At 39.6% G+C, this 16,069-nt stretch overlaps 1 protein-coding gene across 8 annotated transcripts in view; it reads right to left on the bottom strand.

The window, feature by feature from the left end:
- The window catches only part of ITSN1 (intersectin 1), a 246,668-nt gene that overhangs the window by 135,253 nt on the left and 95,346 nt on the right, over positions 1-16,069 (bottom strand). For all 8 annotated transcript variants that reach the window (XM_070455186.1, XM_020892645.2, XM_020892648.2 and 5 more), the window contains 5 exons: positions 15,458-15,554; positions 12,011-12,111; positions 5,748-5,811; positions 2,939-3,076; positions 1,259-1,374 (listed from right to left, as the gene is read on the bottom strand). In XM_070455186.1, coding sequence (XP_070311287.1) covers positions 1,259-1,374; positions 2,939-3,076; positions 5,748-5,811; positions 12,011-12,111; positions 15,458-15,554 — 516 coding nt within the window. The remainder of the gene's footprint in view (positions 1-1,258; positions 1,375-2,938; positions 3,077-5,747; positions 5,812-12,010; positions 12,112-15,457; positions 15,555-16,069) is intronic.

The raw sequence follows: 16,069 nt of genomic DNA, 5'->3' as shown, positions 1-16,069 counted from the left end.
TTACTGAAGCCAGCTCGTCCAGAGCCTTTGCTCAGCAACAGAGAGAAGCCACTGCAATGAGAAGCCCGCACACCGTAATTCAGAGCTGGCCCAGCTCACCTCAGCTACAGAAAGCCTTTGCATGGCAGTGAAGGCTCAGTGAAGCCAAAGAAATAATTAAATATCTTCCACCAACAGAAAAAGGAAATTCTAAATTCTAAAGATTCCTGTCCTTATTTGCTTGAAGACTTTATTCCCATGATTATTAACCTGAAATGTTCCTCCTTCCCACCCCTGTAATGACCCTATTAATCTTCAAATCTCAACTCCACTGTGACCTCGTCCATAGAGAGTTAACTGCCAGTGTATTTGCCAGTCTGTGCTAACCAACCAGAAGTAAACTCTGCTGTGTATCTATAATTCTGCCTTCAGGAATTTATCACAGTTATGCATTGCTTTGATGGTTTTTTATATGGATGTCTTAAATCCTCAGTTGTATCATAACCTTCTAGAGGGCATGGACCATGTATTATTAACATTTAGATTCTTCACTCTACTCAACACACTTCCACAAAGAACATTTTCAGGAAGCAGTTTATCAGTGAACAAAAAGTAATTTAGTTGAAGAGGAGAGCGGGAGAGCTAGTAGTGTCCTGAGCAGGTCGATTATTCCCTGAGCACTTGAAATGCAGCAAAATGACACCGACAGAGTATTTACCATGAAGAGACTCCATAATAAATTTCATTAGGGTGTCTTAGTACCAATTATCACTTCATATTAATAATTCATAACCACCAGAGAATATTTTAATAGTATGATGAATTTCTCATTGTAAATGAGGGTAATTTAAATTAGGTTCCTATTAAATTTAAAATAGCTTCTTGCTATCAAGGAGCTTTCGATTCTATAACAACATGAGAAAACATAAGTAGGCAACTTTACATTCTATTTCTGTACTGGTGGTATTAAGCCATCACCTTAAAGGCTTATCAATTTTTAGTGCTTTGTAGATAACATTTATAAAATTTCTGGTAAGTGTTAAATAGATTTCAATTTAAGAGCTAGAACAAAGGTGCATCAGCAGAGTACATAATCTTCTTCATTCTACACATATATTAAAATCCAAAAAGCATTTGCAAAGTGACTCCTTTCTGACTAAGGTCAGTTAAAGAAACATAGCAATAATGTCATTAGCTAAATATATTTTACCTCCATCTTTGCCTTAAAGACAGAAAATCTCTAATAGGCTATAAAATTCAAATATAAAGACTGTCTTACCAGGTAGTTTCTTTTCTAGTTGTTGCTGTTCATCTTCCAAAACTGGTTCCTCTGGTAACCTCTGATCCACCGAAGCTGAGCTTATGACAGATATACCACTACCAGATCGAACTCTTCTGCAATTGTGGAAAAAAGAAAATGGTTTCACATCTAGGTGCCAAGATAGAATTGAGCACACCATGAAAAACAACCTTTTAAAGAGTATGCCATAGAAAATGGAGCATATGTCATTTTTGGTGAGAAAAAGATAAAGATGCGCTCTTCTCCATTTATATAAAGAGTTTTTAAAAAGTGAATATCTGAATGTCATCAGACTCTGAGTGCCAAGTTCATTAAAATATTTAGAACCATCACAAAATCAGGACAATTTCAAAGGATTAAATCAGTTAATAATCATCAAGTGGTTACAGCAGTCCCTGAGACACAGTTTCCTTCCTTTGGAATATTAAATTCTTCCAAGGGAAGACTAGCAACTCCGCTGATTGTGAGCATCTTCTTTCCCTATCCAGAATCTCTACATTTGCTCTCTTAATAAACACATGAAATGCCTACACTTAATAGTCCTTAAAACAAATCACTTAGTTTACTAGCCAGTTTCACTTTTCCCCATTATCTCGCTCTTTTAAACCAGTCTACCTATCTTCTTTCTATGCTTTTTTATGTCAGCTTCCACCTTGCACCTCAGATGGTAAAGAGTCTGCCTGCGATGCAGGAGACCAGGGTTTGATCCCTGGGATGGGAAGATCCCCTGGAGGAGGGCATGGCAATCCATTTCAGTCTTCTTGCCTGGAGAATCCCCATGGACAGAGAAGCCTGGAGATGGACACAACTAAGCAACTAACACACACACATACACATACAAACATACCCACCAGTGTTAAGTGTCTCTTGTGATTCTTGCAGCTGTGAGATTTTATGAACAAACTGTCTAGCCACTGGTTTCTTCCGGCACAGTGTTCTCAGCTTCCCCGTACTTCACATGTGCTGAGAGCAGAGGTTCCACGTCTCATACTTTTACGGAGACTCTGCCCCTAATCTTTCCCGACATTGGAGGAATCGGGACAGAAATTCTTGTCTGGGCTTCTTTTGTTCTTCTGTGTCCTTGTAAGGGCTCAAATCTGTCTTCCGAGTCAAAGCTTTGAGAGGCAGCTATCTGAGAGGGCTATGCATACATTGCTGTGTGTGGGTGGGGGATACCAGTCCTCCCAAATGGACTCTGAGCTACCCTCTCAACCTCTCCACTGAGACTGTATTTCAGACCAGGATAATTTCTTTTCATTATTTTGCTGATTATAATTTCTACATTGCCAGCATTTTGTCACCTCTGGAATGTGTAGAATTCATAGGCAGATTCTCCGTGATTTATTTTCTCTGTGCAGACTGATGTTGTCTCACTGCTAAAGTTATTTGGTGAGTGTTGATTACATGGATTGTCTCAAAAGCACCAATTTTGTGATGTTATGCTTGATTGTTTTACTAACAGTCTATTTAAGTACTTTAAAGAATGGAAGAGGCAAAGATTAAACACAAAAGCTGCCTAAGAAGATTCAGTTCAATATGTGGAGATTTCATTCACTTGCCAAGAAGAAAAAATGACTGTAAGATATACAGCCAACAAAGCCAAGTTTGAAATTAACATACTCAACACACAATTTCTTATTAGAACCAAATATTCCTTACCTAAAGGAAGGTGGAATGTATTCTGGGGGCAGGACCGGTGGCAGTGGCTGGCCAGACATAGCTACATCAATGAGGTGCATAGCCAGGATAAATTCTTCCGCTGTGAGTTTTCCATCTTGATCAATGTCAGAAAGATTCCTATTCAACAGAAAGTTCATTGTAATCTAGTTTCATGAAAATGCATGCTTGTTACCATTCACGAGTGATTTCAATGATCTGTTTTCTCATTCTGACTCTGTACCAGTTGAGTCCCTCTGTACCTCCATTTATAAAAATCGTTCCAACTTCATACCACTGTTACAAAGACAAAATGAGACTACCCATCTAGCTGGGATGGTGTTCAGCATTCAACAGAGGCTAACTGTGATTATAATTACACACTCCTCAGTCCTTGCACCCATTTAAAATATGTCATACTCACATTCCATGTGTGTTTAAACACCACACTCCACAGACTATCAGGTCAGATACTAAATATTTAAGTTTTGCAGACCACACCACCGCTATCACACTGAATTCTGCTGCTACAGCAGGAAACTGGCCACAGACAGTATACAAAGAAATGAATGGGCACAGCTGTATTTACAACAAAGCTGCACCTACAAAATCAGCTGCAGACCAGATTTAGCTCACTGGACCAACCCCTGATCTAGGATTCCAAGGGTGGATCTTCACGGCCTCCAATCAGAGGCAAGGTGTTTTCTGTTCCTTAACTTCACGATTTAACCACCACTGTTCTTTATAATCCTAATTAATTTAGGATTAGCTAATTAAACAGACCTTCCCCAGCAAGTCCAAGATGTGACTTCTGAAAAAAAAAACTGGACACCAAAAAGAGAATGCAAGACAACAAAGCAGCTGACTGAAATGTCGGCAGGACAGATACTACCCTGGGCAACCAATCGGGCTTTGCTGACGCCATAAGTCAAGAAACCCGTCCAAGGTCTGAAACTGCCTCAGGTGGCACAAGCTCTTTTTTTTTTAAAAAGGTACAATTTCCATAGTGTCCACCCCTTTTGTACAGTACGGTTCTGTGAGTTTTGACAAACACAATCAGTTGTATGGCTACTACAATATACAGAACAGTTTCATCACTGCCCAAATTCCCCTGTCTCTCTACAGTCACCCCTTCCTTGCCTCCAGACACCGGTTAACACATTTCACTATATGCTAGTGTCATGAAAACAACAAGCCTCCATAAATGTGAGGTCTTTAGCTTTTATTTCAGAGGGTCCTAGGATACTGGTACCTATCCAGACTTCAAGAGGTCTCGATGTGTCACAGAGATAAGGTGTTTGCTAACTGGTCTATTATTATTCTAATGCAAAAGGTAGGCTCTTTAATACAAAATAGAAAGGGACAGGCTGGGCTTGACCTAGAGCTTGACCACTTATGAAACAACCAAATCAACATGCCTGCAGCAAAATCAGGAACCTAGAAGGTAAGCGGTGCAGACCAGGTTTATCTTCCCAGCAGAATCAATGAATAATGCATAACTGAGACAGAAACACTCCTGAAGAAACCATTCTAGTCAATATCTAAGTGTAAAGAATCCTATAGGATTTAGGCAATGCTCATCAATAGCTACTAAAAATCATTACAGAGAACCCCCTGGTGGTTCAGTGGATAGGACTCTGCTTTTCCGCTGCAGGGGGTACAAGTTTGATCCCTGGTTGGATAACTAAGCTCTTGTAAGCCATGCGGCGCAGCTGAAAAAAAAAATTAATTACAAAATAGACAGAGAGACATTTGTGTGCCTCCTGATAAAAGTACTTAGTATCATCTCTGATGCACTTTGCAAAAAAAAACACAAAAATCAAATTTTAATCTGACAAGTGGTTCTCCTCAGATCTGAATCAGTGGTTCTCAAATACTGATTGATTTGGTACTGCAAAGAACATCTGTCAGTGTCTGGAGATACTTCTGATTGTCACATGGGGTGGGGGGTGGGGGGGGGGGGAGAATCATACTACTGGAGTTGGCAGAGGCCAGAGGCACTACTTAACCAGCAAAGAATTATCATGCCAAAAATGTCACCAGCACTGAGGTGGAAAAACTCTACCTTAGATCTAATTTCCAATCTACAGGAAATACAAGAATGAATTAACACCACAAGGGTGCAATCAGCTAAAGGTGGGCTGCAAGAAAGCATAGGACAAATGATCTGGGTGTTTTTTGGTGGGGGTGGGTAAGGGAAAGGGGAGAATAAGACCAAGGGAAATTTATAGGTTAAAGGAGACTTAAAAGGTATATCAACCATCTGTTACAAAATATAGATTTATTTTAGTCCTGATTTGAACAAATCAGCTATAAAAAATTATGAGACAATCTATGGAATTTAAACACCATCTGATTAACTTAATAATAAGAATTCCTATTAACAGTTTTAAGTGGACTTTTAGTATTATGGTTATGTAGAAAAAAATTCCTATGTCTTTTGAAGATACAGGCTGAAATATTTACAGATGGAAATGATATAATGACTGAGATTTGGCTTAAAATAATTGAAAGGAGGAGGGCAGAAGCAGGACTAGCCACAAGGGGACATTTATTTAGGCTGTGTTATGAGTTCTTGAGAATTCATTGTATTAATCTCTCTGCTTCTGTAGTTTTAAAACTCAAAAGGGGGAAAACAAAAGGGACAACTTTAAATCATTTTAAGTACTGAATCACTGTGAGTTAGAACTCACTGAAAAGTTAAGCATACTCCCCCTTATAAATAACGGTGTCAATCTGACGACTCATGCGGCCCCGTCTATGTGAGAAACGAACCCCCACTCTATGTGAACCGGGGGCTTTCCCTCCTTACCAGATGGAAGCCAGCTGAGCCTGTGGCAAGCTCGACTGCATGAGCACGGTTCTCGCCTGGGGACCTAAAGGAAAGCCGGGGAAAAATAAAGATGAATCAGCAAGTCTGCACTGTCTAGGAAGGTCAGCGTTCTGCACACAGGCACCATGCAATCTAATGCAATCACAGTGCTCTAAACAATATTTGCTATTACCCAATGGGCTTTTCAATAAGGAAACTAAGTCCCAGTGAAAAAGGGAAAAAACACAAAGCATAGCACCTGGCACACAGCCAATAGATTTTTGTTAAATAGATGTTTAATGAGGGATGAGTATGTAAAAAATTAGAGTTTCAATATTTAACCTGCCCTTTGGTTCAGGTGACCATCTCTATTTGTATCAGGTTTTTATTCACAAAGCTGAAATGTGTCCTCTCTAAATGCAATATCATCTGCCACCCCCTGCCACCTCCATCATGATGACTATCAAATTTAGACAAGATTCAGAGAATCTCAGAAGAGGAAGGGACCTTAGAGAAAATTCTTCTACCCATTTCATTATACAGACTTAAAAAAAAAAAATTTTGCTCATGGTTGCATAAATGGCCAATATCACAGCCATTTCCTAGGTTTGTGATAAAGAAGAGTTTCTGGAATTTCAACTTTCCTCTCAAAATTAGCTCTCATTTCTTAAAATACTTGTATATATATATCTTCATTTCTGGCATGAAACTAGCTTTAGATACCAGGAAGACCACAACAAAAGATTTTGAATGTTTAAATAAACTAGTGTTAAGAAGAGAGAGACAAATGTCTCATGTCCTTCAATGATGTCCAAGGGGTGGGCCAAGGATGACAGGTAATAGATCAAGGAATGCAAAGTGGTAGCAATTATGCTGGGAAGATTACCATGTATAATATTTTGCTTGGTCTTTGGTATACTGGAATGAGGAAACTTCACCGATCATTTTATTTAGCCTATAACACTGTATCTAGAGGGCTCCCCTGGTGGCTGAAATGGTGCCTGCAATGCAGGAGACTGGGGTTTGATTCCTGAGTCAGGAAGTTCCCCTAGAGCAGGGAATGGGGCTCCCCACTCCAGTATTCTTGCTTGCAGAATTCCATGGACAGAGGAGCCTGGCAGGCTACAGTCCATGGGATTGCAAAGAGTCAGACATGACTAAGCGACTAACTCTTTCTTTCACTGCATTTAGAATACTGGCAATATTAAAGTAGAATCAGTAAAAGTTTAGTGAAAGCTTTCATTTATACTTGTAACAACATTGTGCCCACTACAGAACTACATAAAAGAAAGTTCATATTTCATTTACTTTATAAAAAATGCAACAATAAATTTAAAAAACTAGCCCTGGACCTGGATATCAGGAGATATGGATTTCACTCTTGACTCTTCCACTCTCTAATGACATGTGACATTAACAAAATCACTTTCCCTCTCTAAAAGGAAGTTCTTTCGTCTCTGAAATGAGGGAAATGATCTAGAACAGGGATTGGCAAACCACAGTCCATAAGCATTCTCCAGTCCTCCAGCTGTTTTTGTACATAAAGTTTCACTGAAACATAGCCATGCCCATTCATTTAAACATATTATGACTGCTTTCATACTTCAATGGCAAAGCTGAATAGTTACAACAGTGTATAACTGCAAGCCTAAAATATTTAGTATTTTGCTCTTTACAGAAAAAGTCTGTGGATCCCTATTTTCTTTTGCAATTCTAATATGGGACTCTGTTAAGTCTTAAGGACAGGTTAAGAAACATTAAACTAGATCAGCAACAGTGAAGACAGTATCTTAGCATAACAGTGCAACCTCCTTTGGAAGCTTATATTCATGAAAAGAGTACTGGCTTATAAAAAAATATTAAGGATATAAACAAAATCTCAAGTTCATAAAGCCTACAATGGGTATCCATGATTGGGCAGGGAAGCAGGAATGTAAAGGACAAGATGAATGAATGAAGTCAAAGGTTTAGTTCAAACGATGACTAAGACTTTTTAGCTTCTGAGATTAGCATGTGAATAACCAAATAACACAGTCACTGTTTCAGAATGCAAGGAGATAATACCTCTTTGAGAAAAGGACTAGCAAGAATAGCAGTTTCAGAATTCTGTGTGTGTGTTAGTCACTCAGTCGTGTCCAACTCTATGCAAATCCATGGACTGTAGCCCACCAGGCTTCTCTGTTCATGGGACTCTCCAGGCAAGAAAACTGGTATGGATTGCCATGCCCTCCTCCAGGGGATCTTCCCAACCCAGGGATCAAACCAAGGTCTCCTGCATTGCAGGCAGACTCTTTAACATCTGAGCCACAACGGAAGCCTAGAATTCTAGAGCTACTTATATCACTTTGATTAAAGAACTCTTTGTGTTTTATAACAGTGTCTCTTTTAAAATAGTAGTATATATATACATCAAGTTGGGAAGGAACAGGGGGATACCCACCTAAGGAGGCATATCAGATAAATCAACTCAGGGAATCATCACTGACTCAATGGACATGAGTTTGAGTAAGCTCCAGGAGTTGGTGATGGACAGGGAAGCCTGGCGTGCTGCAGTTCATGGGGTCACAAAGAGCTGGACACGACTGAGCGACTGAACTGAACTGAATCAGTGGGGTGAACTGTGCTATTGCTAAATATTTCACTTGTGCCTCTTTCCATTCTGAGAACTCTTTTCAACTTCCTTGGTATTCTTCTTACTCTTCCTCAGTTCTGAGGCTGAACTGAGTAGCTGCTCTGGGGGGTGATGTTATCATAACGATAATCCTTGATTGTCATCCATCTCAACAAACCTGCTCTGCTTCCGTGCAAAGTCTTCTTTAGCTTAAAGCACACTCTACATTTGACTCCTCACAAAGGGAAAGCAAACTACATTTCTTTGATTTATTCCTATTTAAAAATTTACTGTAACAAATTATTTTTCATGACTATACAAAGATCTGGTTTGAAAATGAAATTCCCACCTCAAATGCTTTCCAGGACAGAATAAGAGTAGGTAGTCCATGGGGTTATAAAGAGCTGAGCACAACTGAGCAATTAACGCTTTCAGTTTTCCACTTTCACACAGATAAACAGCAGCAAAAATCTGCTCACCCAGTATATTTCAGTTTTACTTTCTGTCTCAGATATTAAAATTCTAAATACTGAAGTGCCTCTGTCATACACTTTTTACCCGATACAATACTTCCATCATAAAATACACATCCTACCAAGCAAAGAGAATCTGGGCATCAATGTTGCACCTGAATACTATTTTAAGTAACCCCCAGGAAACACCAACAATGCTGTGAAGACATGTTTTCAGATTCACAGACTATGCAGGTCTGGGTCTGTATGACACATTGTGGTAAAATCTGGTTAAACAGTACTTTAAATGATACCACTGAATATTGGGCGCTGAAGAAATATGAAAATCCGTACCATGAGAGCTGCTCTTGTAGCAGAGTGAGCGAGGCAGACAGAGACTTTGTGTGTATTTATAATTCGCTGTTTCAGGTACAAATATATGCTTATTTGAAATGACCACTGAGATTTTTTCACTGGGACAGGGTTCATGATTAGACCACAATTCTTCAAAGTCTCACCCAATCCTGACATTTTTTAAACAAGGATGAATTTTTCTTTTGGAAGTATTGGAATTTTAATTATAGCAAAAAAAAAAAAAGTTAAAATAAGAAACTTTAAATGTCTTGATTGTAAATACGAGTGCTTCTCCACCCCAGAAAAATGAACCCATATTCCCCTCCTTTCATATTTGTTAAAGAGCAGTTACATTTTTCCCCCTTTTATATTTAATGTTTGTATTGGAGGTCTCTATTTTCCTTTATTAAAATTATGCATTTCTTTATAACTCTCTAATCGGCTTTACGTGTTTAACCCCTTATTATTGTCACCCTGCTTATCTAACTTATATGCAGAGTACATCATGCAAAATGCTAAGATAGATGAAGCACAAGCTGGAATCAAGATTGTGGGGAGAACTATCAATAACCTCAGATATGCAGATGACTGTTCATGGGGTTCTCAAGGCAAGAATACATCATGAGAAATGCTGGGCTGAAGGAAGCACAAGCTGAATCAAGATTGCTGGGAGAAATATTAATAACCTCAGATATGCAGATGACACCACCCTTATGGCAGAAAGCAAAGAGGAACTAAAGAGCCTCTTGATGAAAGTGAAAGAGAAGAGTGAAAAAGTTGGCTTAAGGTTCAACATTCAGAAAAGTAAGATCATGGCATCCGGTCCTATCACTTCATGGCAAATAGAAGGGGAAACAGTGCAAACTGTGGCAGACTTTATTTTTTGAGGCTCCAAAATCACTACAGATGGTGACTGCAGCCATGAAATTAAAAGACGCTCCTTGGAAGGAAAGTTATGACCAACCTAGACAGCATATTAAAAAGCAGAGACATTACTTTGTCAATAAAGGTCCAGCTAGTCAAGGTTATGGTTTTTCCAATAGTCATGTACAGATGTGAGAGTTGGACTATAAAGAAAGCTGAGTACCAAAGAATTGATGCTTTTGAACTGTGGTGTTGGAGAAGACGCCTGAGAGTTCCTTGGACTGCAAGGAGATCCAACCAGTTCATGTTAAAGGAGATCAGTCCTGGGTGTTCATTGGAAAGACTGATGCTAAAGCTGAAACTGCAATACTTTGGCCAACTGATGTGAAGAGCTGACTCATTAGAAAAGACCCTGATGCTGGGAAAGATTGAAGGCAGGAGAAGGGGATGACAGAGGATGAGATGGTTGGATGGCATCACTGACTCAATGGACATGAGTTTGGGTAAACTCTGGGAGTTGGTGATGGATAGGGAGGCCTGGCATGCTGCACTCCATGGGGTCGCAGAGTCAGACACGACTGAGCGACTGAACTAACTGACTGATGCAGACGACACCACCCTTAGGACAGAAAGTGAAAAGGAACTAAAGAGTCTCTTGATGAAAGTCAAAGAGGAGAGTGAAAAAGCTGGCTTAAAACTCAACACTGAAAACACTAAGATCATAGCATCTGGTCCCATCACTTCAAGGCAAATAGGTGAGGAAACAATGGCTATACTGACAGATTTTATTTTCTTGGGTTCCAAAATCACTGTGGACAGTAACTGCAGTCATGAAATTAAAAGACACTTGTACCTTGGACGAAAACTATGACAAACCTAGACTGTGTATTAGAAAGCAAAGACATCACTTTGTCGACAAAGGTCCATATAGTGCAAGCTATGGTTTTTCCAGTAGTCATGTGTAGATGTGAGAGTTGGACCATGAAGAAGGCTGAGTGCCGAAGAATTGATGCTTTCAAATTGTGGTGCTGAAGAAGACTCTTGAGAGTCCACTGGACAGCAAGGAGATAAAACCAGACAATTCTACAAGAAACCAACTCTGAATATTCACTGGAAGGAGTGATGCTGAAGCTGAAGTTCCAATACTTTGGCCACCTGATGCAAAGAGCCGACTCACTGGAAAAGACCCTGATGCTGGGAGAGATTGTGGGCAGAAGAAGGGGGCGACAGAGGATGAGATGGTTGGATGGCATCACCAACTCATGAAGATTAGTCTGAGCAGACTCCATGAGATAGTAAAGGACGGGGAAGCCTGGAGTGCTGCAGTCCATGGGGTCACAAAGAGCTGGACACGACTGAGCGACTAAACAACAACCACCACCCCTTATTAGAAAAATTTCTGGATAGCATCATAAAATCCTTTGAGTCTTTCTGATGTAGACAACAGAATCTTTTTTTATATTCACAGAGACCATGTAACTTAACTCTGACCTTTTATACATGAAGAAATAAGATCCAAGTAGGTAAATTGACCTCCAGGTGGTAAGTGGCAAGGCCAGGTTCTAATCTCCCCAATCATTGCCCCTGCAGTCATCACTGATTCTTTGAGCAGACAGTTTCAAGTTGACCTACGAAGCTGGACTTCAGAAGATGAGCCAGGTTTTGTTTATAGCAGTGTTCCTTCACTACTGCTTTGATTTGCACACTAGTGGCATTTGGGGTGCTGGGGGATCCTTGGTCTAGGTTCTGTTTACCAAGAAGCAAAAGCCTGAGGCAGTGGAGAATGAAGTAACTATGGCCTTATCAGTTGATGAGAACTTATCAATCAGTCGATGAGATAAAAGGAACAATGAAAACACTGTTTAGAAAGAAATACAGGTAAATAAAGCAAAGTCTGGAAAATCTTTGGCCCAATATCTAGAAACAATTCACATTTAGAACGGAGACCATATTTCACTAAATTAATTCTTATGTGTAAATACCTGTTAGGTGTCCACTCATGGTTTTGTCGTGACTATTGAAGAGCTGTCTATATTTCAGCCTGGATGACTGAGGAACGGCCCACTCGGCTGCAGGAGGGACGCTGTGGGAGGAAAGACAGGAGAAAAGGGTGAACAGCAAGGACCTGCACATTCCAGTTCTTTAAAAACTAAGAACTTTCTAGAAAACTAGCTTTAACATTTTATTCCCTTTCTAATCACTATTTCAGAATTTTCCATCATGACTTTTTCATTTCTTAAGGTTACAACCCTTTATCTGCATACAGATAAGCTCATTATTTTGAGCTTCCCATTATTTTGAGTAAACAGGACAGACCAAGTGGCTGGTTCAAGTTATACACACAATCAAACTAATTTAAGGGTTCTAGGAAAGGATGGAAAATCTCCTTGGAACTGAGGTGATCACAGTAACATCCAGTCTTCTTTTGGTTTAAAAAGCCATGTGGACAGCAAATAAAGGCACTGCCTTTAAAGATATTCATTTTTAAAAAACGTTTAACAATCTTACACCAAAATATAGGATGGATTTCTTAATGAAGGGAAGTTATTTCATTCTGAGAATTTACATGCCCACACGTGGAGTTTCTGAGAGAGAAAAGAACACTTCTCGGCAGTGCAGAAAGGAAGGGAAGGAGTTCTGCTTCTGACTGCGACCCAGGGCTGGTCTTTCCTGCCAATGTGTAGCGCCCCTGACCTCAGGAAACCCCTTACCAGCAGCCAGCTCGGGTGCAGATCTCCCTGGTGATCAGTTCCTTAGATCAGTTCCCACACAGTATCACACTGGTTGTACCCACTGTTTGTTAAGAGCTCGCTGTTTATATCGGGCAATTTAAACATGATGATTGAGCTGACAGTAAAAAAGAAAAAATGGCATTCCACTTCCAGGACAGGTTACAACTAATGCCCCATGTGCAATGTCCTTTCATTAAAAAAAAAAAAATCTATTTCTCACATGTTAAAGTGAACTTTTAATCCTCATTTATATACTTTATCTGTGTCCTTATTCTTACTGTGTACACTGCTTAAAGCACAGACACTGCTCCCAAACACTTGAAAAGTACTTATAAAAATTTACCGTTTCAAGTTTTATGTATTTCTCACTAAAATCATTTACCGAGGTCTATTTTGCTATGCCTATTTCTGCAACAAACCTCTCATTTTAAACTAATATTTTGCAGATTCCAACTCTTCCCAATTTGTCAAGAAGCCGATATCTCTCCCCTCCACCCCAGGAATGTAGGATATAAAACACAAAGTGCTCAAGACAACACTTATCAAATCATAGTTTTCTGCCTAATTCCTGAGAACGTAAACAGGTCTAAACAGGCATTATCCAAAGTGAGATGCCACATCACACAAACTTTCCAGAAACTTAAGATACTGAAGGGCAACTATTAAAAAAAACAAAAACAAAAAAACAGAAAAACCCAAAACAGTGTTTTTATAACCAAGCAGGACGCTGTAGAGTCTTCCTCGGACAGACCTCTCTCCTCATGTTCTCTGCCTCGCTCTCTCTTTTTTCCCTCTGCCTGTCTCTTGTTTGTAGAAAAGCTGTGGTCTCCCAGGCCTCACCTAAGTCACAAAGTCTGGCTCAAGAATTAATGATTGAAAGGAGGTGAACATGTAGTGACAAAAGTCGCAGTTGGGCCAGAACTGGTAACAATTTAAACAGCAAATGTGCCATATGGCAGTCATAGAATCCTTAGTTGCTCCCTGAAGTACCAAGATAACAGGGTCTGAGGCACATTCCTGACTTGTTTTACAGATGCTAAAACTCCACCAAAGGGAAGCTGGAAGCTAAGGATTAGTAACATCAACCCCTGTTGGCTGTTGTTGCTATTCAGTCACTAAGTGGTGTCTGACTCTTTGCGATCCCATGGACTGCAGGCACATCGTTCCCCTGTCCTTCACTAGCTCCCCAAGTTTGCTCAGATTCATGTCTGTTGAGTCAGTGATGCTATCCAACAACCTCATCCTCTGCCACTCCCGTCTCCTTTTGCCCTCAACCTTTCTCAGCATCAGGGTCTTTTCCAGTGTGTGGCTCTTCACATCATGTGGCCAAAATATCTGAGCTTCAGCTTCAGCATCAACCCCTGTGGTATTGCCCTGGTACCTCACCATCAATTAGAGAGGTGTGCAGAAGCTGATCAAACACTCTGTGACTCCCTTCCTTCACCTGGCCTTTAAAAATGCTCCCTTGTTGGGAGTTTGAGGTTTCTGAGCGTTAGCTTCCCCAGACTCCTTATCTGATGCCTTACAACCTGTATTCGACAATTAACCCACATTACTAGAGCAAATTTTAAGAACATTTGCCTTAAAATCAGAAAGACCTCCATTCGGCTCTTGGCCCTATCACTTATGAGTTACCTTGAGCAAGTCACTTACTCTCTGAGCCTCCTCATCCATAACACAGAGAAAATCATAGTCATCTTCTGGAGAAGATGGTGAGCATTAAAAGGGTTACTGTGCATAAAGTATTTGACACAGTGCTTTGTAGCTTATGGATTTTCTTTATATTAATTTTTAAAAGGTAATGAATTTTTGAGTTATATTCAACATGCTCTTCTCTTTAAAGAGGAAACATGAGTTGATTCACTTAGGAAATATTCATAAAGAGGACTGAAACATGAAAAGATGCAATCATGTTCATTTACATCTTCTCATTTGAAAAGTTTTGAGACAGCTTATCAAGAGACTTAATTTTTCACTTTAGTGCAGCATTATGCAAGGGGAAAATATGGGTAAAATAAAAATCTAAAAGATATTGGGAACCAAGACTGGCCAGAACACAAGGCAGCAGGTCAAGTAAGCTTTACTAAAATCAATTCACAAATCCCATTAATAAGAGCTCTTCACTAACTTGAATAACTCATTTCATAAAAACTGATCTGAAGTTTTACTGACAATCCACACAGGCTTCATAAGATTATCTGAGATAAACTTAGAGCCAGTTTTGACTCTAAGTGTCCTATAAAATATTTTACTCATAAACTTTTTTATTTTACAGTGTGGTGCTTCAGTAGCTGTGTCACACAGGCTTAGCTGACCCGAGGCCTGTGGGATTGAACCGCTGTCCCTTTCGCTGGCAGGGGATTCTTAACCACTGGACACCAAGGGAGCCCCAATATAGAAACTTTCAAATGACTGACACAAAATAGCTAACCATGGACTACTACATATTATCATCCTCTTGAAAAAAGAGAAAAAAAAAGCTAAGTTTTTTAAGGAAAAGTAGTGTTTCTGATTCTGTCATTGCTACAACAAACAAATAATAAAACCTAGAACATGATCCAGAATTAAGATAAATATTAGCATGCTACAAAGTAAAAGAAGATAAGTAAAGAACACACAGCTAATTCATTTTTTAATTTATGAGTCAATCAGACAACAGCTTCAACCAAAGCACCGTCTGAACACAAGCAGACTCACCTGGCCACGTCGAACGACTGTGCCTTCTGCAGCTTCGTGTTCAGCTGCGAGCCTGGGCCAGATCTGCTGAAGGAAGAACTCTTTGGCAATGTGGCAGCTGTAAAAACAAATAAATGTGGAAAAAATAAATAAGTAAAAAATAAATAAATAAATGTTGAATAATTTTAATTCTACAAAAATAAGTTTCTCTTTTACAAAAATTAAAATGCATAGTCATCAAAATTTTTTTAGTCATCAAATAATTTCTAAGGCAGAAATTATTCTTCCCTTCTGACCATTCTAGACTTAAAAACAGTCATTCCCTTCTTGCTTCCTGCCCTCTAGCCAAAAATGTTTCACTTGTTCCTTCATAAAACCACCTTACTAGGTAGTAATGTTTACATCCACAAAGTTGGGCTCTTCATTAAACATTTAGTATCACATTTTATAGTATCTGTTCCTACAGTTGAAGAAGCAATAGCTTAAATAGATAGCTGGCATATTCTTAACTGCACTGAAGCAGCTGAAGTGTCAGTTCCAGATGTCAGAGCCAAGAAGTCACAGACCTGTCTCGGCCAGATGACACGTGATGCCAAGGAGGGCCAGCTTTTGAGTCTGAGTCTCATTCAGGCT

Source organism: Odocoileus virginianus, chromosome 25, assembly GCF_023699985.2.
Source record: "Odocoileus virginianus isolate 20LAN1187 ecotype Illinois chromosome 25, Ovbor_1.2, whole genome shotgun sequence".
Taxonomy (NCBI): Eukaryota; Metazoa; Chordata; class Mammalia; order Artiodactyla; family Cervidae; genus Odocoileus; species Odocoileus virginianus.
This window is presented reverse-complemented; position numbering and strand designations above follow the sequence as displayed.